The sequence below is a fragment of the Mesoplodon mirus genome (assembly GCF_964341445.2).
Source record: "Mesoplodon mirus genome assembly, chromosome: 9".
Classification (NCBI taxonomy): domain Eukaryota; kingdom Metazoa; phylum Chordata; class Mammalia; order Artiodactyla; family Ziphiidae; genus Mesoplodon; species Mesoplodon mirus.
Genome location: NC_138985.1, coordinates 55,954,914 through 55,978,269, shown reverse-complemented (window position 1 = coordinate 55,978,269; position 23,356 = coordinate 55,954,914). Strand labels below are relative to the sequence as shown.

General features: G+C 41.5%; 1 protein-coding gene across 1 annotated transcript in view; it reads right to left on the bottom strand.

The window, feature by feature from the left end:
- Positions 1 to 23,356, bottom strand: part of SLC25A13 (solute carrier family 25 member 13) — a 214,097-nt gene that overhangs the window by 112,518 nt on the left and 78,223 nt on the right. Inside the window, 1 exon segment of the mRNA XM_082633147.1 lies at positions 6,743 to 6,858. Coding sequence (XP_082489273.1) covers positions 6,743 to 6,858 — 116 coding nt within the window.

Here is a 23,356-nt window from a genome sequence, read left to right as displayed (position 1 = left end):
ATACTGAAACTGGGTGCTTATGTTCACATACTAAGAATGCAAGCTTTACAACTGCATATAAACATTTCATGAAATTTTGTTCAAGAGTAATGAAAAAGACAAGTCAAAGGAAAAGAAAAACATGTGATGGCATTAAGCAAATAAAAATTTTACATTTCAACTTGAGGAAGTATTCTGGTATACAATATACTCTGAATTTTCAGAAGGTCAATTGTGACTTACACTAGACAAAGGTAAGATTCAGGTCCTCCACTACTATTGAGTTAGGCTATTACTGGCATCTATTGCAGATACAACTACTGAAGAAATATTCATAAATAGGAATAGTTAATGTTAGATTAGCATCATGAAAAAACCAATCACTGGTGGGTGCACTAAATATATCAGATTAACAGTTTCACTAAATACACACACACACACACTCTCTCTCTCTCTCTCTTTCTTAAAATTCCTAACAATAATGCTTTGCTTTCCCAGCATCAACAAATAAGAAACTTGGGAAAATGAAAGTGTTGGAAAACCACCCTGTACCAACTTGCTCAGAGGGCAGGTAAGTCCTTTCGAACCCTGACTTTCAGTTCTTCCACTCACAAAATGGGAGTGATCATCCACTTGCCTGTTTCACAGCGGTATGGGAAGCTTACACAAGGATCACAGACACGTCTGCCTCCGGCTTTGCCCCACTCCAACCAATGTAACAAAACCCACCTTTTCCAAGCATCATTCGGATCCTGTCCCTGTCCTCTCAACAACCCTGCAGGACTCCCAATTGCCTCTCCTATCAAATTAAAACTCCTGCTTAGAGGGCTGTGGTGGGTGCACCATCACATGGGGCCCTGGCTCCCAGCACCCACATTTCAATCAAGGGTCTCCTCTACTATCCTCAATCTGCACAAAGGCCAACTCTCCTTCCCCTCCCACCACTCTGTAATTCCCCCTCCACTCAAAATTCTGCTCACATCAAAAGATAAAGCCTCCTGGGTAAAGCTCACAACAAGTGCATTTCAACAAATTCCTTGGACGTCTCTGTAACCGAGGCAACTTTCTACATGTACTGAGAACTCTAATCCAGGTACATTCTTCCTTATAATTACTTTCCAGTATGGTCATATAAACAAAATCTTAATTCATTCGTGTATTGTTCTCTACTTCTTCATGAAAAATTATTAAATCCCTCTAATGTCTGATAAAGACTGAAACCACAAAGGATAAATCGGCACCTATCTAGATTATAAAGGCAGGCCGTCCTCACAGAGCACAGCCATCACCAGAGGGAGGCAGTGTGGCACAGTGAGTAACGCTTGGCCGTCCTCTGGCTGCTACCTTGGCTCCACCACAGGCAACTCCAGGACCACAGACAAGTTACTTAACCTCCCCAAGGCCATTTCCTCATCAGAAAAATGAGAATTATAATAGTACAGACCTCCTAGGTTCTGAGGGTTAAATAATCAATTACATATAAAGCACTTAGCTCAGGGCGAGTTCATAGTAAGTGATCAATAAACTTCAAGATTAAAATGACAGCTATATCCCTTCTCTCGAGAGATCACGTAAAACCACATGTCACTGGAACAGAACAAACTCAGTAGCTACTACTGGGTCCCTCTTTCCTTTGATCTCCTTTTTACCACAGTCAGTCAGGAGCCAAGTCAGAGGATTCATCCTCTGGAACGGCCCTGGTGGGGTCCGGTCCAGGCCTGCATTACCCCTGCCTAGACTGTCGAAGCACCTCTCAAGTGACCATCATCTCCAGACCCTGTAGCTCCATCTCTTCCTGCAATACACAGCCCGTATCACGTCACCTTGGTGCACAGACTCCTCCAGGTCTGCTTGGATAGCTTCTATCCCTCCTCTCTACCTAGCCTGCTTTACCTTGTAGATAGAGAATATAAAGTATGATGTCATGTTCTATTTGTTTACTGTCTCTCTCCCTAAAATATCTGATCAGGATTTTTTAGTCTTGCCACTGCTGTATCTCCAGTCCTACAACATAGTAAGCATTCAATAGACACCCCTATCTTTACTTATTCTTCTAACTCACTCATCCAGTTAAATGGCTTCAAACACTATCTATTTGCTGATAACTACCAAATTTCTATCTCCCAAATTCCACACTCAGATATCTAAGTGCCTACTTGACATCTTCACTTAAATATCCAAAGGCATCAAACTAACATATCCAAAAGTGAGCTCCTGTTCTTTCCCCCACCATCCCCAAGCCTGCAGTCCTCCAGGTTATCAGCTGATAACTCCACCCTTCCAGTTGATCTGGCCAAAGAGTTTAGAATCTTTCTTGCCTCTTCTCTCTTCCACAGGCCACGTCCAACCTATCAGAGAACCCTATTGATTCTCTCTTCAATATATCCCTAACCTCACTCCTGCCCAAGCCACCATGATGCCTCATTTGAATTATTGCAATAGCTTCCTAACTGTTCTCTCTCTTCCTGCTCTTGCCCTTCTATAGTTTATTCTCAACCAACAGCCAGAATGATGCTGTTAAAATATAAACCAGATCATGACACTCTCTTGCTAAACAAAGAAACAAACAAACAAACCCCCTGCAATGGTTTCCCAGTTCACTAACCATCAAAGTCAAGTCCTAACCTTGGCCTACAGGGCCTTCCTTGATTAGATCCATTACTTCTCTGAGTTCCTCTCCTACCAGGACCCCCCGTCTCACTCAATTCACATAAGTCCTCCTTGCTCTTCCTCAAATGTGTCAAGAACACTCCAGCCTTCCAACCTGGGCAAAGGCCATTCCTTTCACCTGGGACAGTCTCTTCCCCTCCTTTTTCCTTATTCTATAAGATCAATTGCCTTACTTCTTTCAAATTTGTGTTCAAAAGTCACTTTCTCAATGAAGCTAACCAAACCATATTAGACACAAAGAAAAGAACCTTCTTTGTTTCATAGCTCATTGCAAATACCCAAATATCACCACAACCTACCCATTCTACTAAGTGTCTTAATCCCTAGTCTTATCATCAACTTGTGTATGCTCCTGTTAATACTCTGGTGGAAGGGTCAGCAAACTATGTTCCACTGGCCACCAGCTGTCTTTGCAAATTAAGTTTTACTGGACCATAGCTACATGCATCCATAGGAACAGCAGAGTTGAGTAGTTGTGACAGAGATCCTATGGCCCACAAAGCCCAAAATATTTACTATTTGGCACTTTAAAGAAGAACTTTGCTGTCCCTGATCTAGAGCCCGTGCTCTGCGACAAGAGAAGCCAACTCAACGAGAAGCCCGCGCACCTCAACGAAGAGTAGCCCCCATTTGCCGCAACTAAAGAAAGCCCGCACGAAGCAACGAAGACCCAACGCAGCCAAAAATAAAATAATAAATAAATAAATTTATTATTTTTTTTTTTTAAAAAGCACTACCAATAAAAGAAAATGCTGGTAATTTGTACTACATTAAAATTAAGAACTTATGTTCCTCAGGACTCCATGAAGTGGAATAAAAGTGCAAGTCACAGAGTAAAAACATCTGGAAATATACAACCCACAAAGCCCTTGTATCTAGAAAATAGACACATAGTGAAAAGGATACTCAAGTGGCCAATAAACAGTTTTTTAAAAGTTGTACAACCCATAAGTAAAGAGAAAAATGCAAATTAAAGCCACAGCATGAGATATCACTAAAATGAAAGTAACTGATAACAGCAAGTGTTTGCAAGGAAGTAGAATAACTAGAACTCTCATACACTGATAGTATGAATGTAAACTGGTACAACCACTTCGGAAAATTGTTTGGTAAGATCTACTGAAAGCTAAATATATACATTTTCTAAGACCCAGCAATTCTTTTTTTTTTTTTCTTAATTTATTTTATTTATTTTTGGCTGTGTTGGGTCTTCACTGCTGCGCGTGGGCTTTCTCTAGTTGCTGCGAGTGGGGGCTACTCTTTGTTGCGGTGCACGGGCTTCTCATTGCAGTGGCTTCTCTTGTTGCAGAGCACGGGCTCTAGGCATGCGGGCTTCAGTAGTTGCAGCACACTGGCTCAGCAGTTGTGGCTCGCGGGCTCTAGAGCACAGTCTCAGTAGTTGTGGCACACGGGCTTAGTTGCTCCGCAGCATGTGGGATGTTCCTGGACCAGGGCTTGAACCCATGTCACCTGCACTGGCAGGTGGATTCTTAACCACTGCGCCACCAGGGAAGCTCTCTACAACCCAGCAATTCTACTCCTAGAAATGCCTACACATATGCACACCCCAAAATACATAAAAGAATGTTCAAAGCATATTAGTAGCAATCAAAACTGGAAATGGGGCTTCCCTGGTGGCGCAGTGGTTGAGAGTCCGCCTGCCGATGCAGGGGACACGGGTTCGTGCCCCAGTCAGGGAACATCCCACATGCCGCAGAGCGGCTGGGCCCGTGAGCCATGGCCGCTGAGCCTGCGCGTCGGGAGCCTGTGCTCTGCAACGGGAGAGGCCACAACAGTGAGAGGCCCGCGTACCGCAAAGCCTGTTGTACACAGCACCCACCTCCACTGAATGACTCTACCGGACCTCATGAAAAATGTTAAGTCAGCTATCATTTTGCAATTTGATGGTCATCTGAGTATCTTCTTTGTACTACGCATAGTTCTTTCAGTTTAATCCTAAATGGGGATTAACAGCTCAGAAAAGCCCAGGCTACATTTTATTACACCCACAGGGTGAGGATGCCACTGGCTCCTCATAAATAGATACAGGACATACCCTGTTTGTGTTCTGTGAGACAGGCAGATTCTGGAACAAATTACCTGCAGAAGGCAGGGTATCAAGAGATGGGCTATGCACTCTTCCACCACAGTCATATGCAGCCGAGGACAGAAGCAGAATCGTAGCCCCCTGGAAGCCCCGATTTCTTGCGCACTGTCGTATGTCTTCAGAGATGGGACATTGTTCAACACAGCACAGATAGTAAGAAAAATTCCCAGCTACCTGACCAGTGGTTAAACTGCAAGTTAAAATAAAGGGCCTCTCAAAGAACAAAAAAAAAGAAGAAGAAAAAGAAGAAAATCCTCCTTTGTTCTCTCACATTATTTCTTTTAGTAATATTATTTTTATAAAGGCCTTTGTTTTCCACATGGCCCGTTTATGTGCAATAGCCCTGGAAGGTAGGTTATTACCCTGATTTTGTAGATAAGGAAAATAAGGCTCAGAAATCGGAAATGACTTGTCCATCAATAAACAGCTAGTGAGAAGCAGAAACAGTTGTCGTGCCACGTTCTTTCTACAATTCACAGATGACTCCCATCTCCCACATTCTGCTGCTTTACCCGTCATCATAACGTTCTCATCAAACTGACTTCCACGGGGTAAATCAACACCACCACGAGCTAGCTGCTCATTTATTATTTGGAGATTTTAATGGGAACATTTTTATTGGTGTTCCGTTGAAAAGCTGTGGCTAGAGGAACTGGGTGATGGGAGAGGAAAAAACTAAAATTATTCTAGGGATTTTTAAATATCAAATAATCCTCATGAAGTATTAACGGAAAGCATCTGAGCTTCTAGAATACATGAAACAAAACCAGGTAAATATATGTGTTTTTGCCTCTGCCCTGGCTGATCTAGCCTTAAATAACTGTCATGTCAAATGAACGTGGAGGAATGGGTGGGGGAGGGGAAGGCTGCCTTACCTATACTTTATGTAGTTATTATCTTCATTTCTGATAAGGAAAATAAAGACCTGAAAGGATAATTAACTTGACTCAGAGACAAAAGTGGCAGAGCTGGGAGGAGCTAAGTCTCTCCAATTCCAGAACCATCCAGAACAGATGGTGCTCTATTACACCATCTGTATTTCCCCCATCTGTACATTCCTCACGACGTACAAGTAAGACAAGACCAAGAAGTCTGAATAAATTAGAGACAAGGAACAAAGACAGTTAAAATGGGTGCATTACCCATTTCCCCTGAATGCACAATCTGTGTGCCCCAAAAGGGCTCCAAAATTCTCCACGGCAATGCTTTCTACACCAGGTTCACATGCACAGATGACATACGCTGGACACGGCACAGTCCGAGGGAAACGTGGTGTCTTCTGTCCAATGTATTTTCAGTAACCAGTTTATTTTTAAACAAGAACGTACCACTGCCCCACCACGTCCTGGTTTTCCCTTTCTCCTAATGCTTAAGAGACTTCAGGGTTTTCTGCAGCTTGGCAGCTGAGCCCCATGAAGATGGTGCTGCGTCCCCAAATAAAGGCAGGGGCAGCACAGCAGACACGGCCAGCCCAGCCAGAGGGGAACGTGTTATTGAGAAGAACAGGGTTCCCCACGTACCGCTCCAAATTACCATCTCGCACGCTGCCTCTGGACTCAAGCTACTCCATGAGGACAAGGTAAGGGCACAAGGTACTGGGAACATGAATCCCTTCTGCTCTTAGGCACTTTATTAATGTCTTCATTCTAACCATGGAAAGCACTACTGACTGTGAAGGGAAAGAAGTGGACGGTCAAGTCCTGTCTGCCTCTCACCTTCTATGACCCTGCGACTCAGTTGTGCTCCATCCTCCCTCACCTTACAACTAAAGCAGAGCATCAAAACTACTAAGCCAGAAACTTAAGTTTTCACGAAGGGAGACTTTTTTTTCAAGAACTGGAGCCTCAAAACACCGAGATATCTTTGTTAAAAGGGATAGGCTAACTTCTTAAAACCATTTCCATACACTTCATTCTTGGGAAAAAAAACCAAACCGCTCACACAGGTCTGCACTTCCTTAGGTGTGCACACACTCACGCCCCTTACCAAAAGTAACTTCTCCTTTGCCAGCTTTGTCAAACAGCTGGAAGGCCACCACGAACAAAGCATCTGGGGCACACAGGACAGATTCAAATGCCACAAATTCTTGAAAGGATATTAATCTGCAACACAAAACAAGTACAAAGCATGAAGTCAGTAGCTTGTGGAAGATAAAAACATACACAAATATACACTAAGGGAAAAAAATAAAACGTCACTGTCAAAAAATAAAATTCTCACCTAAAAACACATATAAACACTTAGCATTTCCTTTTACATAGAGTGGACTGAAATAACAACACACAGAATCTAAAAGACACAACAGATTTGAAGATATGATGACATTAATTCTAAAAATAAAGCTTAGACACTTTAGATTACTATATGGTTGTTAACAACAAAATAGACCAGCTCAGTCATTCATTAATACCTTCCTATACCATGTAAAAATGGTTCACAAAGATTCATTCATTACTGATATCCACTGACCACATGAGGATTGAACTAAAGGATGATACTGGGGCGGGGGATAGAATACAGATAAACTGGCCATGAAATATGACCCCAAGGCACTTTCAGTCTGGTAAGACAGATAACACTAGTCTAGAATACTATACAGGAAAGACAAACCATAAGACAGGAACCAAGATGATGATAACAGAATTTTGGTAGGAAACCAAAGAAAGCTTTGTGGCAGAGATGGAATGTGAGTTGGGTCTCGAAAAATTAGTGAAATTCAGGTATGCAGTAATGGGCATAGAAAGGGGGTCACCTTAGGCAGGGGAAATGCCTGCAGAAAGGCAGGTGCAAGAAAGCTACGGAGTGTGCAAGGAAAATGTGAGGAACTAATTTTATCTGGACAGAAAAGTACATAAGAGAACACTGTGAAATGAGATCAGACGTTCAGAGATGCAAGTTTCTGAGCAGGGTCATGATATGATCACATCTATCCATTAGGAGGTGCAGAACAGGCCACAGATGCTTTGACTTCCAAGAAGTAAATAAATCCACAAAGGCTGTCTTAGAACTAAGTTCTTTGCCACTATTTTGTATTTTAAATGTACAAATATTTCAATGATACATTGGGATAGTCCAAGTCTCTAGGATATAGAAGGAGAAAGAAAACAGAAGTGCTTTCCCATGTTTCACAGAACACTTAATTACTTCTAAAATCTTATAGAGAGAACACATTTTTATACAAAGTAAGTGCTACAACATTAACTTAGCTATTTCCCAGAATGCCACCTGATTATAAGAATGCCACAAAGAAAGGAAAACTCTGGTGTGTTCATTACATGGTCTCTATGTCATTCACCATCCAAAAACACATCCTTCCGAACGCAGGGGAACATTCAGGAACGGCACGTATTACAGAAGAACACTTGCCCAGGACATTTTCTCCTCGACTATAGAGTCTGTCTCACTGAGAATCTTGTGTGTGTGAGCAGGACCAGGGGCAGGTGGGGATGGCAAGGGAAACACATATGAGTGGAAGCTTCCCGGCTGGCCTCAAGGAGCTGACAGCCTGCTGGGGGAAGGAGAGGTAGTCATGTGCATATAACCCCGCCAGAACGCAAGCTGAGTATCAAAAGTAAAAGAAGAAATAAAGCATCAAGGGGCACAGAGGAGAAGTGATTTATTCTGCCTTAAGGAATAAATAAATAAATAATAAATTAAGGAATAAATCTAAGGAAATTAAGGAATGCTCCACGAATCTGTGGCATTTAAAGAACAAATTTTAAAGCTGAAAAGATCTTAGAGATCATCTCCTTCCACCTCCTCATTTTACTTTTGAGAAAACTATTAGAAGTTATGGCTTGTGCACAGTGAAACAATTGGCTTCTGGCATTTTGGCCTGAAAACCAAGTGTCCTGGGTCCCATTTGACTGAGACAGAATTCCAATCGGTATGGGAGGATGGAGAGAGGAGAAAAGAGAGAAGGGTAGGGGGAGGACGATCCACACCGAGGAAAGAACTAAGTACAGAGGGGTGTGCTGTATTTATAGAAGGACAAAGGTGTTACTGACCCTGCATCTAATGGTCCTGCCGAGTAAAAGAGTGGTTGAGCTATCATGCCAGCCACCTGTAAAGGCCTTTAAAGGCCAGTTACAGCATCCTGACCTTTTTTTTTTTGCAGGCAGCGAGAAGTCACTGGAGGTTTTTAGGGTTAATAAATACCAGGTTCATATGTTTATTTTAGAAAAGGAACTGCTGTGGAAGATGAATTTAACAGAGGAAAGATGAGATGCGGGGAGACAGCCTGACAGCTAGAGACAGCACGGGTCTAAACCAGAGCTGGAGCACTAGCATTGGAGAAAGGGGAAAAGTGGAGAAATACAACTTAGATAATTGAGTGGGATGATGACACCACCACCAAAGATAAAAAATAAAAAAGGAAAAATAAGGGAATTGTGAGAGAGTAAGACCAATTCTAACCGTGTTAAACTGGAGATACCCATGGAACAGTGAAGTATGGCATCCAGCAGAAAACCAAAAGGACTAGTGTGGACCTCGGGAGAAAGGTGAATATGGGTTGAACTATGTCCCCCCAAAAATCCACGTTGAAGTCCTAACCTCAGAATGCAATCGTTGCAAATGTAATTGGTTAAGATGAGATCCTACTGGAGTAGGGTGGGCACCCAATCCAAAATGACTACAGTCCTTATGAAAAGGGGAAATCTGGACCCAGATGTGCACACAGGGAGAGCGCCACATGAAGATGAAGGCAGAGATCAGGGTGATGCTTCTACAAACCCAGGAATGCCAAAGATTGCCAGCAAACCACCCAAATGAAGCTAGGGAAGAAGCATGGAACAGGCCCTCAGAAGGAAGCAACCTTGCTAACACCTTGGTCTCAGCCTCTGGGACTGTGAGACAATAAAATTCTTTTCTTTTTTTTTTCTTTAAGCCACCTAGTTTGTGGTGCTTTGTTATGACAGCCCTAGCAAACTAATATTAATACATAGGCCAAGACTGGGAACACAGAACTAGGAGTTTTTAAACAAAGGCTACTTAAAGCTCTGAATGATACTGCCCAGAAGCATTTCACTTAGGGATGCACGCTCGCCCAGCTCCAGACCACTGAAGCAGCAGCACAGAGGAGAAATGTGTTTCTGATTGGCTGCTTTCTTCTCGCCACCACTCCTCACACCCCAGGACCTCCTCAGAGCAGCACCAACAACCATACAGCCACACACTCATCAGCTGAACTTGCTGGCAGTTTGTCAAGGCAAAAAACAATCACATTCGATAAATTATCTCTGCATAGATGGTGGGTGAGTTAAGACGAATCACACAGTGTGTTATGTAGAAACAGGACATTTCTTAAATTTAATCATCTGAATAAAGAAAGGCTTAAATACCAGAAAAAGGATCTCATTTCTCTCAAAATGGTATGAGAAACCTGAAGGCCATCTATATCGGCGAACAGATCCTCCTCTGGCAATGTCAGTGTGGTTTCCAAAGCATAACTGGCCAATGGATGCTCTGGTATTTTAGGCATGTTACAGATACCAAAAAGGTATGTAATTTGGTAATCCTGTTAGATACAAGTATTATACATCTATGTAGGAGGTATACAGATGAACTATGAAATCATAATGTTTTACTGTTCATCAAGATCATTTTGGATTTTCAAGGTAATCTAACTAGAAGGCTATCAGAATAATTATATAGTACTATATTCATTTACAGCGTGATATCTAAAAACATTTATATATGTATATATATTTTTTGTGTAAACAGTATTCCAGTCTTGCTTTACAGATTTTATGGGTATTAACAAAAGGATACAAGCTTAATCAAGTTCAGACCTGGCTGGTGAGCTCACTTAGTTCCTTTTCCGCCCTCAACTTCCCAAACTTGTTTGACAATGTTAGATACCCTCTAAAATAAATCACACAGCTCTGATGAGCTCTGCAACTAGCATCTAAGAGGAACAGTCACGATATGACACTAATGCTCACCTGCAGCAACTAATAGCGCGATACGGGTCAGCTGACATGGAAGCAAACACAGAAGTCACATTTTCACAGGCTTACACCACTCAAGATTAGGGGACATACTGGCACAAAAACAGAAATACAGATCAATGGAACAGGATAGAAAGCCCAGAGATAAACCCATGCACATATGGTCACTTTATTTTTGATAAAGGAGGCAAGAATATACAATGGAGAAAAGATGGCCTCTTCAATAAGTGGTGCTGGGAAAACTGGACAGCTACATGTAAAAGATGAAGTTAGAACACTCCCTAACACCATACACAAAAATAAACTCAAAATGTATTAAAGACCTAAGGCTTCCCTGGTGGCACAGTGGTTCAGAGTCAGCCTGCTGATGCAGGGGACATGGGTTCATGCCCCAGTCCGGGAAGATCCCACATGCCGCGGAGCGGCTGGGCCCGTGAGCCATGGCCGCTGAGCCTGCACATCTGGAGCCTGTGCTCTGCAACGGGAGAGGCCACAACAGTGAGAGGCCTGCATACTGGAAAAAAAAAAAATGTATTAAAGCCCTAAATGTAAGGCCAGACACTATAAAACTCTTAGAGGAAAACATAGGCAGAACACTCTATGACATAAATCACAGCAAGATCCTTTTTGAACCCCCTCCTACAGAAATGGAAATAAAAACAAAAATAAACACATGGGACCTAATGAAACTTAAAAGCTTTTGCACAGCAAAGGAAACCATAAACAAGACAAAAAGACAACCTTCAGAGTGGGAGAAAATATTTGCAAATGAAGCATCTGACAAAGGATTAAACTCCAAAACTTACAAGCAGCTCATGCAGCTCAGTATCAAAAAAACAAACAACCCAATCCAAAAATGGCGAGAAGACCTAAACAGACATTTCTCCAAAGAAGACATACAGATTGCCAATAAACACATGAAAGGATGCTCAACATCACTAATCATTAGAGAAATGCAAAGAAAAACTACAATGAGATAACCTCTCACACCAGTCAGAATGGCCATCATCTAAAAATTTACAAACAATAAATGCTGGAGAGGGTGTTGAGAAAAGGGAACCCTCTTGCACACTGTTGGTGGGAATGTAAATTGATACAGCCACTATGGAGAACAGTATGGAGGTTCCTTAAAACACTAAAAATAGAACTACCATACGACCCAGCAATCCCAATACTGGGCATATACTCTGAGAAAACCATAATTCAAAAACAGCACCACAATGTTCGCTGCAGCTCTATTTACAAGAGCCAGGACATGGAAGCAACCTAAGTGTCCATCAACAGATGAATGGATAAAGAAGACGTGGCACATACATACAATGGAATATTACTCGGCCATAAAAAGAAACGAAACTGAGTTATTTGTAGTGAGGTAGATGGACCTAAAGTCTGTCATACAGAGTGAGGTAAGTCAGAAACAGAAAAATAAATACCATATGCTAATGCATATATATGGAATCTGAAAAAAAAAAGGTTCTGAAGAACCTAGGGGCAGGACAGGAATAAAGACGCAGATGTAGAGAATGGACTTGAGGACACGGGGACGGGGAAGGGTAGGCTGGGACTAAGTGAGAGAGTGGCATGGACATACATACACTACCAAATATAAAATAGATAGCTAGCGGGAAGCAGCCACATAGCACAGGGAGATCAGCTTGGTGCTTTGTGACCACCTAGAGGGGTGGGATAGGGAGGGTGGGAGGGAGATGCAAGAAGGAGGAGATATGGGGATATATGTATATGTATGGCTGACTCACTTTGCTATAAAGCAGAAACTAACACACCATTGTAAAGCAATTATACTCCAATAAAGATGTTAAAAAAAAAAAGTACATCTATGAGAAAGTGCACAAACCAGTGGAAAAAAAAAACAGAAGGGGAGAGTAGGTTTCCAACTACTCTATTTCATGGTTCTGACATGAGCAGAGATTTTTTTAAGCAAGTCATTTTTGTTCTCCAAACCACCAGAGCTATTGTTCTTCTGAAAGCCATTTATAACAGCAGCTACGTTACAAGTCCTTTAAAGTCTCGGTAAACAGCTACAGCACTACATACTGCAGTCATATACTGACCAAGGAGGAAAGGATTAAAAGTGGAGTGCCTCTGGACATTATGCTTAGGATGATGGAAGATTACATGGCTACTACAGACAGAGGAAGATACTAAAAGGATACATACCAAAATGATGCCAGTGCTGTTTACATTAGCATAACTGTAGGCTTCCTTCCCCGCCCCTTCTCAACTTTGCAAGGGATAGCTCTCAGCCTGGAAAGACTTATAATAGAGAACATAGATGCAAAATTATGATATTATAGAAAAAATGGTAGGTAACATATGAGAACTGGAGATAAATTACTCTACGAATTCAGAGGAGGGAAAGATTATTGTTATATTGAGAAAAAGGAGGAGATGGAGAAAGTCTGTGAAATTAGGAACACATGACATCAGAGGGAAGATGTGACCATGTGGTCATGTAACATCAGTCTTGTAAAAGAGGGGAGATGATCAAGTAGAGATGGCAGGTGGGGAAAGGAAAGGCCATAGACTCCAATTCAGTGCCTGTTCTATGTGCTGAGTGCAGGCCAGTGCTGGGAACACATAGATGAAAAGTGCAATTTCTGCCCCAAACAACTGGAGGTCTGGGTGGGTAAACAGTGAGCCAGGAACCAAGGAAGGAAGGCTGGAGATGAAGAGCCACAAGAAGTGCAAGTGTGCTGGAGGGAGGGCAAGCACAAAGGAAGGTATGGAGTTCATAATGGCAGATAAAATCTGGAACTTTTAGTGACATGATGAATTTGTGCTTCAGACCCTTAAATCTGGCAGAGGAGAGTTAAATGAACTGGAGGGCAAAGAGCCTGGAGTTGGGTAGATTGTTGGTTGAATCCAGGGAAGAATCATGAAGATCTGAAGGAGAAAGAAAGGCTCCTTACGACAAGAGGATAGAAGTTTATGGCACTACACTCTCCGGAGGACAATCCAACAATACAGCAAGAGTCTTGATAATGCCCACACTCCTTGACACCACAATCGCTCTTCCAGGAATTTACCCTAAAACATAATCAATTAATGTGTGCAAACTTTTTTGGAGGGGGGGGTACGCAGGTCTCTCACTGTTGTGGCCTCTCCTGTCGCGGAGCACAGCCTCCGGACGTGCGGGCTCAGCGGCCATAGCTCACGGGCCCAGCCGCTCCGCGGTACGTGCGATCTTCCCGGACCAGGGCACGAACTCGTGTCCCCTGCGTCAGCAGGCGGACTCTCAACCACTGCGCCACCAGGGAAGCCCAATGTGTGCAAACTTTTATCTACAGGAAGGTTCAAGCAGCATTGTTGATAACAGTGAAAAAAGTGAAAACAACCTCAATATGCAACAATTCATGACTGATTAAATAAAGGACCATTCATACACTGAGAACTGTCCAACCACTACAAACTGCAACAAACAAATTCATGTTATTAAGTACAAAATCGGTTACACAAATGTATGTAGAAAACAAGCCCATTTTGTTAAAAACAGACAAAAATGGTATCTTATACACACACAAAAGGAGTTTGAAGGATGAACACCAAAGTGTTAGTCATGGGTGTATCTCCAGGTAGTTAAAATATTAGAAATTTAAGGTTTTTTCTTTTTGCTTGTCCATATTTTCTAATCTTTTCAATAACACACATATTGAATTATTTGTGTAGTAAGGAAGAGAATAAAAATTTCTATGAAACAAAACAGCAAGCACCTAAATTTGGGTAGTGGCAGAGGGACTGAATAAAATGGGTGGGGGTGGGGAGAGCTGTAAAAAGAAGCAAACAATCGAAAGACTCACACTAACTCTGGCCATCCAAGGTGGATAAGCTCCAGTTCTCTTCCTCCCTGCTGTTGCTTACTCTCGCTCAGCAATGGCTTGTACCCTGTGTGGTCCCTCTCATCTCCCGCCTGGCTCCTATCTCCAGGCCAACTCCGTGGCTATTAAAATTTAAGCAACTGCACGTAAGGAGCTGATCTGTTTAGACTTTAGGAAGTTTGGTAATAGACAATGCAGCATATCAAAATCCAATTACCACTTTTCCTTAAGGTTCCTAACCATAAGAGTGCTTCACAAAAATAACTTCTCCTTATAACCTTCTTGCGTGTGTTACAACAGAAGCCAAACAACTGTGCAGGATTAATGGCAGAGATAAAAGTAAAATCCAGCTCCAAAAACTGGGTTCCAACCACCAGACCACCCAGGTTCAAGTATCTGTGAATGTCAAGAGAAAAAAACAAAAAAACCAAAACAGGGCTTCCCTGGTAGCGCGCAGTGGTTGAGAGTCCGCCTGCCGATGCAGGGGACATGGGTTCGTGCCCCAGTCCGGGAAGATCCCACATGCCGCGAAGCGGCTGGGCCCGTGAGCCATGGCCGCTGAGCCTGTGCGTCCGGAGCCTGTGCTCCACAACGGGAGAGGCCACAGCAGTGAGAGGCCCACATACCGCAAAAAAAAAAAAAAAAGCAAAAAAAACAGAACTGGGCTCTCCTGTGATGGCCAGTTTATCAAAACAGTTTTGGCCTCCATGACTTTAACATCTTTAATAGCTTTGGGGGTTTTCCAGTTCTTTTATCTCCCTCCCAAATGCCCTGGAAATATACATTGTTCAGGCCCCCAAACATATACGTACCCCACACTTATCATGTGCCAGGCAATGCCCTAGGCACTAAGGGTACTATGAAAATGAATAAGATTGACAGAATCCATGTTCTCAAGGAGTTCCATTCCAGTGGAGAAGGCAGGCAATGAGCTCAAACATAACATACCTACATAAAGATGAAATGGTTCTAGATCAGATAACTGCTGTGTAGAGGACAAAACTGAGAAATACATTAAGATAGTGCTTCGGGCTTTCCTGGTGGCGCAGTGGTTGAGAGTCCGCCTGCCGATGCAGGGGACACGGGTTCGTGCCCTGGTCCGGGAAGATCCCACGTGCCGCGGAGAGGCTGGGCCCGTGAGCCGTGGCCGCTGAGCCTGAGCGTCCGGAGCCTGTGCTCCGCAACGGGAGAGGCCACAACAGTGAGAGGCCCACGTACAGGAAAAAAATAAATAAATAAGATAGTGCTTCTTAGCCCCAGTGAGCCTATTTAACGGGTATGAGGAGGAGTCAGAGCAATCATCTGTTTTTTTTTGTTGTTGTTTTTTTTAACTTCCCACCCAGCCAAGCTTGAGAATGATGGGGATAGGTGGTGAGGAAATGCCTCCTGGGGAGTGGCATTAAGATCTGAATGATGAAAAGGAGGAAGCACGGGAAGATCCGGAGTAAGGGTATTCTGGTGGAAGAAACCTCAGTGTGAGGGCTGGACCTACGACCAGCCAACCTTGCCAAGTTCCATGGCACAGGGAGACACCTGAGTGGCTGGAGAGTAGAGGGGTAGGGGGCAGGGAGAGAGATGGGGATGAAGGAGGGTGCAGGGCATACAGGCTGTGTGGACTTCATTCCAAGCACGCATGGGAAACAACCATGTTGGAGGGTTTTATGCAGGGGGGTGATGTGAGCTCCTGGAAAGAACACTCAGGAAACCCTGGAGCACGAGTCCAGTTAGAAGTGGCTGCAGTGGGCGGGACCGGGGTCATAGCAGGAGAGAGAAAAACAGAAGTGATCAAATCCAGGATACGCTCTCTAGACAGAGCTGGGGGGCTTGTCCTAGAAGTCAAAGCACACAGCTTTTAAAGCTCAGGAGCACGTCAGGTGTGCCCTGGGGATGCCCAGTGGCCTGCAGCCGCCAGAGAAGCACAGACTCTGAGGCCCCGAAGTTATTGAGGTTACAAAAACCGCTACTTAGGCAGATGATGAAAGAGGTCATAAATAAAGATTTTATTTAATATTCCAGTTGATGGTCAGTGAGCAAACAAACTAAGCCTCAAAGGCCCTAATTATGTAAATTTAACGTAACTGTTCTTAACACATTCTAGAAAGAGACAATGAGTTATTACCTCATTTTATATTCTAAAAACCATCAGTAATAAGGTAGAAAGAGGCTCGAGTTGTAGTTTTCCCTTGCCTGACGGGCAGCATGATCTTGCTGGGCAAGTTGGAACAGACCCTCCTTCCTGATCTCTTACAGGTGCTCTCTCCAGTGCTTTTCACGCTACAATCCCATTTTCTTCTGTCTTCAGTCAGAGGGAGGATCTGTGTCCAGCCTGGCTCCAGCACCGGCCTGGCATTCCCAGGAGTGCATCTGTCCTGAGGCCAGCTGGGTTCCTCAGCCCTACCATGCATTCAGGTTCAAATCTCAGTGCAGCGTTTGCCAAGGGGCTATTTAAATTCATTGGCTCCAATGAAATCTGACAGATTGAATATTGTTCAAACAAGCAGGCTACTGCCTGGCTTTAAAAACCTAATAAAGATTTTATTAGCAATTTTACTGTATTGTTATCATGAACTTAGCTTATAAATACCACCTCTGCATATATCACTGCCCCCATATTGCCCAAAGAAGATAAATATATAGGCTCTCGTAATTACGAGCTTAACTCGGTGAGTGATATGCCCATGCTTCCAGATCTACCTGTCTGGCCACTGCTTTGCAGTTCATTTCAAACAGTACTCGAGCTGCCCAGGGCGGACTGTGCCGACTGCTGGCATTTATACAGGGTGTTCTTCTACCTCTAACACTTTCTTCCTTATCAGCGGGATCAAACATGTCGAGCAAGTATGATCCATCCCCGTTCCACTTCACTTTTGCTAATAGTTCTTTCAATTACACACTGAAAAGTGTCTTTCACCTACACGTGCCCTACACCCCATTGCTTCTTTCCTTCCCTGTTAAATAATACCGTTCAATAACTTCAGGAGAATCTGTCCCTGTGTCCAGCCACCTCCCCCGACCTCCCATCTTTTAACCTTGAGTTATGAAAACACTTTAATCATGAACAATCCCCACAAGAGTGAGGCTGCATCAAGGAAAAGAACCACCACAGGGTTTTTACAACTAGAGACAATCATATTCTCTATCTCCATAAGACTCTATCCTGTTATTTCTTAAATATATCATTATTAAAAAAAAACCTTCAAAAAGCTATCTTATCATATTACATTGCTCCTATTCTGAATAATTACCAATAATGAGTTCAGTAATATGTCCCACAGATACTCTTTACTGCATCATGGGGTAAACAGCATTTTGATATCTATCCAAAGACTTGGGTTTTTGTTAATAGAAAAGTGGACTCTGTTGGTAGGAATGTAAATTGGTGCAGCCACTGTGGAAAACAGTACGGAGGTTTCTCAAAAAACTAAAAATAGAACTACCATGTGACCCAGCAATTCCACTCCTGGGTGTATATCTGAAGAAAAAGAAAACACTAATTCTAAAAGTTACATGCACCCCAATGTTCATAGCAGCATTATTTACAATTGCCAAGATATGGAAGCAACCTAAGTGTCCATCAACAGATGAATGGATAAAGAAGAGCTGAGATATATACACACACACACACACACAAATATACATACACAGTATATTACTCAGCCATAAAAAAGAATGAAATTTTGCCATTTGCAGCAACATGGATGACTTGGAGGGTATTATGTTAAGTGAAATAAATCAGACAAAGACAAATACTGTATGATATGACTTATATGTGGAATATAAAAAATACAACAAACTAGTGAATATAACAAAAAAGAAAGAGACTCAACAGATATAGAGAACAAACCAGTGGTTACCACTGGGGAGAAGGAAAGGGTGAGAGGCAATATAGGGGTAGGGGATTAAGAGGTACAAATTATCATGTAAAAATTAAGCTACACAGATATACTATACAACACAAGGAATATAGCCAATATTTTATAATAACTATAAAAATAAAATGCATACAAAGTTACTAAAAACACTATGAGCAACTCATTTTAAATTGGGGATTGCCTTTAATGGGGGAAACAGCTGAAAAGGAGAAAGACCAGTGGTGAAAAAAGGGAGAAGTAGTTATAAACCATACTGGAAAATCCACTTGGGTAAGCAAAGTAGATTTTTTTTTTTTTTAATCTAGGTTTCCTAGATCTTCCCTTATTCTTTCAAGGCTGGATGAGAAGGCTTTCAACATTATTAAAATGGCAAATGCCAAAAAATAAAAATAAATTTTTAAAAAAGGGACTTCCCTGGTAGTCCCGTGGTTAAGACTCCATGCTTCCAGTACCAGGGGGCATGGGTTTGATCCCTGGTCGGGGAACTAACATCCCACATGCTGCGCGGAGCAGCCAAAAACAAATAAATAAATAAAAATGAAAATAAATAAAATGGCAAATGAAGAAGGATAACGGGGAGATAAACTGCAGATAAACCCAATAAATCAGTAACTGAAAAGCCAGCAGGGAAGTAAATTTGTTAACTAGCATTTTTTAAGGACCACTGTACACTGGCCTATCACTGCATAAAGTAGCAGGTTAGCTGTTAGATTGCCACTGGAAACCAGTTACATACTTTAAATGCTTCCAGTAGAGTACATGCTGCCAAACCCTTTGCATATCTGACTTCAGTCTCCAGTTTGATTAGTTTAGAGCCGAAAAACACAAAAGCACCCTGCACTCCAGAGACTATGTGAGTACCTACGGCACAGTAGACAGATCAAGGAACAATCTTCGCAGGCCCATACTATCTATGGGTGTTCTTTGCCCAAATAACATTTTAAAACACCAAAAATTGATTGAGTTAAATCATTTTGTAATCAGAACACAATGCCTTTCTCAATGCGTTTTTCTGAAACTCTGAAGCAAGGTGACGATGATAAAAATGATATTCGGAAACAAGTAAGAAGCATCTAAATAAGCACAGACACACAAAAAGTGACAAGAGCAAATGTGCTACTGTCTTGCATCTGCCAATGCAGTAACTGTCCAGCTAGGCACTCTGACTAAAAAGCAGTAAACTAAATTTTTAAAAAATATATGAAATCAAGTTTTACTGATTGCCCTTTGAAAAAACATTATCAGTTACTCAAATATTTTAACATTTTCTGTCACTTATAAAACTTACATTATGGATACACGCAAAAACCTTTTTTGATGTGATCAGAACATAAGCCCTTAGCAAAGCAAAAATTCAATGACTGAAATAGCCTTTATCATATTTTTTAAATAAAATTATTCATGGTGTGGGCAAGAAGAAATAGAAGTACATAAGCTTGAGCCAGAATATCACACGCACACAAAAAAAGCCAACATTAATATCTGCTGTGCCAGCTGAATTCAAATTAACCCAATTTTACATGTTAATTAAACCAGCTATTTTCTTCTTATTGTATTTTTGCTTCTTAAATAGTAGAGTCTACAAGTGGTTCCCAACAGACTTGTTCCAATAACAATGACGTATTCATTTACTTCTATTATGACCACACAATACAGTAACTGAGCAGTAATTTTTCACAGTCAATTACATGTGTGGTTCTTTATGCTTAAAGATGCTGAAATAATGTATACTACAGAGCCATATGCCTGAATCTCTAGTCTGCCTGAGGCAGTTGCCTGGGTAACACATTTTTCTCTTTGGTTTAGCATAACCCTTCGTTGAATATCATTAGGTGTCATTAAATAGCAAACATGAACATGAACTTCAATACACTACTTAGATAGAGTCATTTTACACATGTAAACAAGTGCTCCATCATTTATAAGAAGCTTAAAATAGATTATGATTTTCTGTATTTAAGATCATGAAAAAGAAATCTTAGAAGGGCCCACATGTTGAATCCAAATTGAATTTGCAGAAATTTCTCTTATATTAACAAGAGAACTCAGACCAAGTTTCAGGGGCAACACTTCTCATCTATATGGTCATAATATTTCAGTGCAAGCAAAGAAGGCTTAGGTTTTTAAATTTTACTTTAAATTTACTCAAAGTTGTAAAATAACTGCATCAATTCCATCTCAGACCATCAAGTACTTTTACTCTCATTTCTAACAAGGAGAGAGAAAGCACTCAAGTTTGGTAACAAAATTAATTTAAAGAATAAGATCCTTAAAAATCAAGGTACATAGTAAGAAAGAAAAAGTATGGGATAAATCATGCACTATCTAAAATATTTTAAATTTAAAATTTTAATGAGGTGTTCTATAGTTTAGAAATGGTAATATGCAGTTTATGCAGGACGTTCTAGAGCAATGCCTGCATTATGAATGGCAGCTGTCCCCAATAATCTCCATCAGCCCTCCATCCCATGCCACCCCAAATACGCATCCTTGTCCAAGAAAAACAATGTACTTGGCCCCGCAAACATGGTCTCAACGCTTGGAGCCTCGTCCTCCCCACCCACAGTCCCAAGCAGATTATCGCTCCTAAACCATGGAATTACGATTTTCTGAGACACATCATAACTCCATGTAAGCCTAATCTCTCAGCCTGTAAACAATAACAACTGTCCTCTATCACCTGCATCACAAAGGGCCTCTAAATCTGCAATGTTAATTTTAAAGGACACATGCAAAAAGAAAACGAATCATCAAATGGCACAGCCATCTCTAAGGTGCTTTCTCACCTTTCCCAGGAAAGGAGAAAGGCAGGCTCCAAAACGCTGGAAGTAGGGCTGGGGGTACTGATCAAGTAAGGTTCAGGAGGCAGCCCCAGAGCTGTCCTCAGTCAACCTAAGAGTAAAGGGACAGCTCGGCCAAGAACAAATAAGTTCTTGGTTGTGAGGCTTGAGGTACCAGAAATAACTATGATGATGAACTGGGATCTTTTTTCTCCTTCCCACATCTGTTTCCTAATTCAAAATAAGGAAGAAATGGCCACACAAAATGGAATGACTTAGCCTCAGGTGCCATGCTTCCACCTCCCACTGCTCCACAAATACTCACGTAACTGAATAAAACCTCAACCACCATGTTCAGTCCAGGGGCTGAGATGTGGTTGGCAAGGAAAAAGTTATTTGATATTAAATGTATACCCCATTTTGGTTTCAACATTCTGCTCTGAAATGAGGTAAATCATGAGAAACAAACTGATAGCACAGATAAATCTTTAAGCAAAACATGTTCAAGGTATACTGGGATCAGTATAGACTCAGTCACATCTCTGATGCCTCTATAACGATTCATGTTCTAAATGATTATCTAAGACACTCTAGGATTTCAAATAAAACTTAAAAGTTAAAACTAAATTGTATAAACTGTCATTGCTGAGAAAAGTAGCCTAAAAACTTAAGAAACATTACTAATGAGAATTGAAACAAAAAGTGATTTCTGCTTACAATATTCTGATTAAGTAGTATTTCTGGATTTTACCCAATACCTACAATAAACAGAATGCTATTTCCACCCCTATCCTCGATACAGATTAATTTAAATTTTACTACATGAACGTAATTCACTTAAGAATTGGTACAAGATCTGGTAAAGAAAAATGTAAGTTTTTCATATTTAATTACGTTTTGCTATACAAATAATCACTAACAAAACACAATAAATACACCTATTAACACAGGCCACCCATGAACGTAGATTCTCATTAAAATAACCAAAAGCATTTATTATAGCTATGTAAGCCTGCTCTACTTAGGTTTATAGTTTATTTTACTCTCTGGAAGAACCTATATAAATTCCAAAAAAAGGCAAGAATAGAAAGATTTTCAGTCCAATATGTTTCCCCATCCTATTCCATACTATCTCTGCATTCATTAGCAAGTCCTATTTCTAAAGGTCTCATAATAATATCAAGTTTTTTTTTTTTTTTTGCTGTACGCGGGCCTCTCACTGTTGTGGCCTTTCCCGTTGCGGAGCACAGGCTCCGGACGCACAGGCTCAGCGGCCATGGCTCACGGGCCCAGCCGCTCCGCGGCATATGGGATCCTCCCAGACCGGGGCACGAACCCGTATCCCCTGCATCGGCAGGCGGACTCTCAACCACTGCGCCACCAGGGAGGCCCTCAAGATTTTTTTAAGTAGGCAATTACAACACAGAATAGCAATTGTAAAAAAATAATAATAATAAAAATTAGAAACTGTTGGGAGTACTTTTATATTTTTGCAAAAGCAAATTCAGCTACAAGACTTTTGAGACTTTTGCTTCTTCTAGGTACAATTACTGCTAATTGTGGAAAAGCAACATCAGTATTTTAATGCTTTTTCCTTAAGTTGGTAACTTTTATTTCCTGATTTAAATTAAAAAAAAAAAAAAAACTCTAGAAGAAAGCACTAGTCAGGAAATCAGAAAGCCACAAAAAGAGGTTTTCCATGTTCAGCGAATCCCAGGTACTTTCAAGGGAGGTTTTCCCTAGATGGAAATGCAACCCCCTTAATGAATTGTAAAAATTATATTCTAAGTTAATAACTGGAAGAATGGTGTGAACTAAAATCTATTAAAAGAGAAGAGACGTGGCCGCATTTATTCGACTCTGCTGAAGAAAGCTGTGACTCACCAGACCATAAGCAGGGAAGAGAGGGGCAGAGCCAAATGGTCCCCAGCTGGCCAACTCCTTGGCCTTCATAGGGTGCTGAAGGGGAGGGGCAGGAGTCTCAAAAGGATCAAGAACCTAATCATATGGGTGTTTTTCTCAATAGAAAGAATCGCTCACAGTAATTTTACAAAAACAAGAATGACCCCAGACTACTGTGGTACCAGCCTATTTGGAGAAGATAAAAGTGAAAACAGGATAAGAAAAAAGATTAGCTAAAAGTTTCAGCACCTGTTACAGA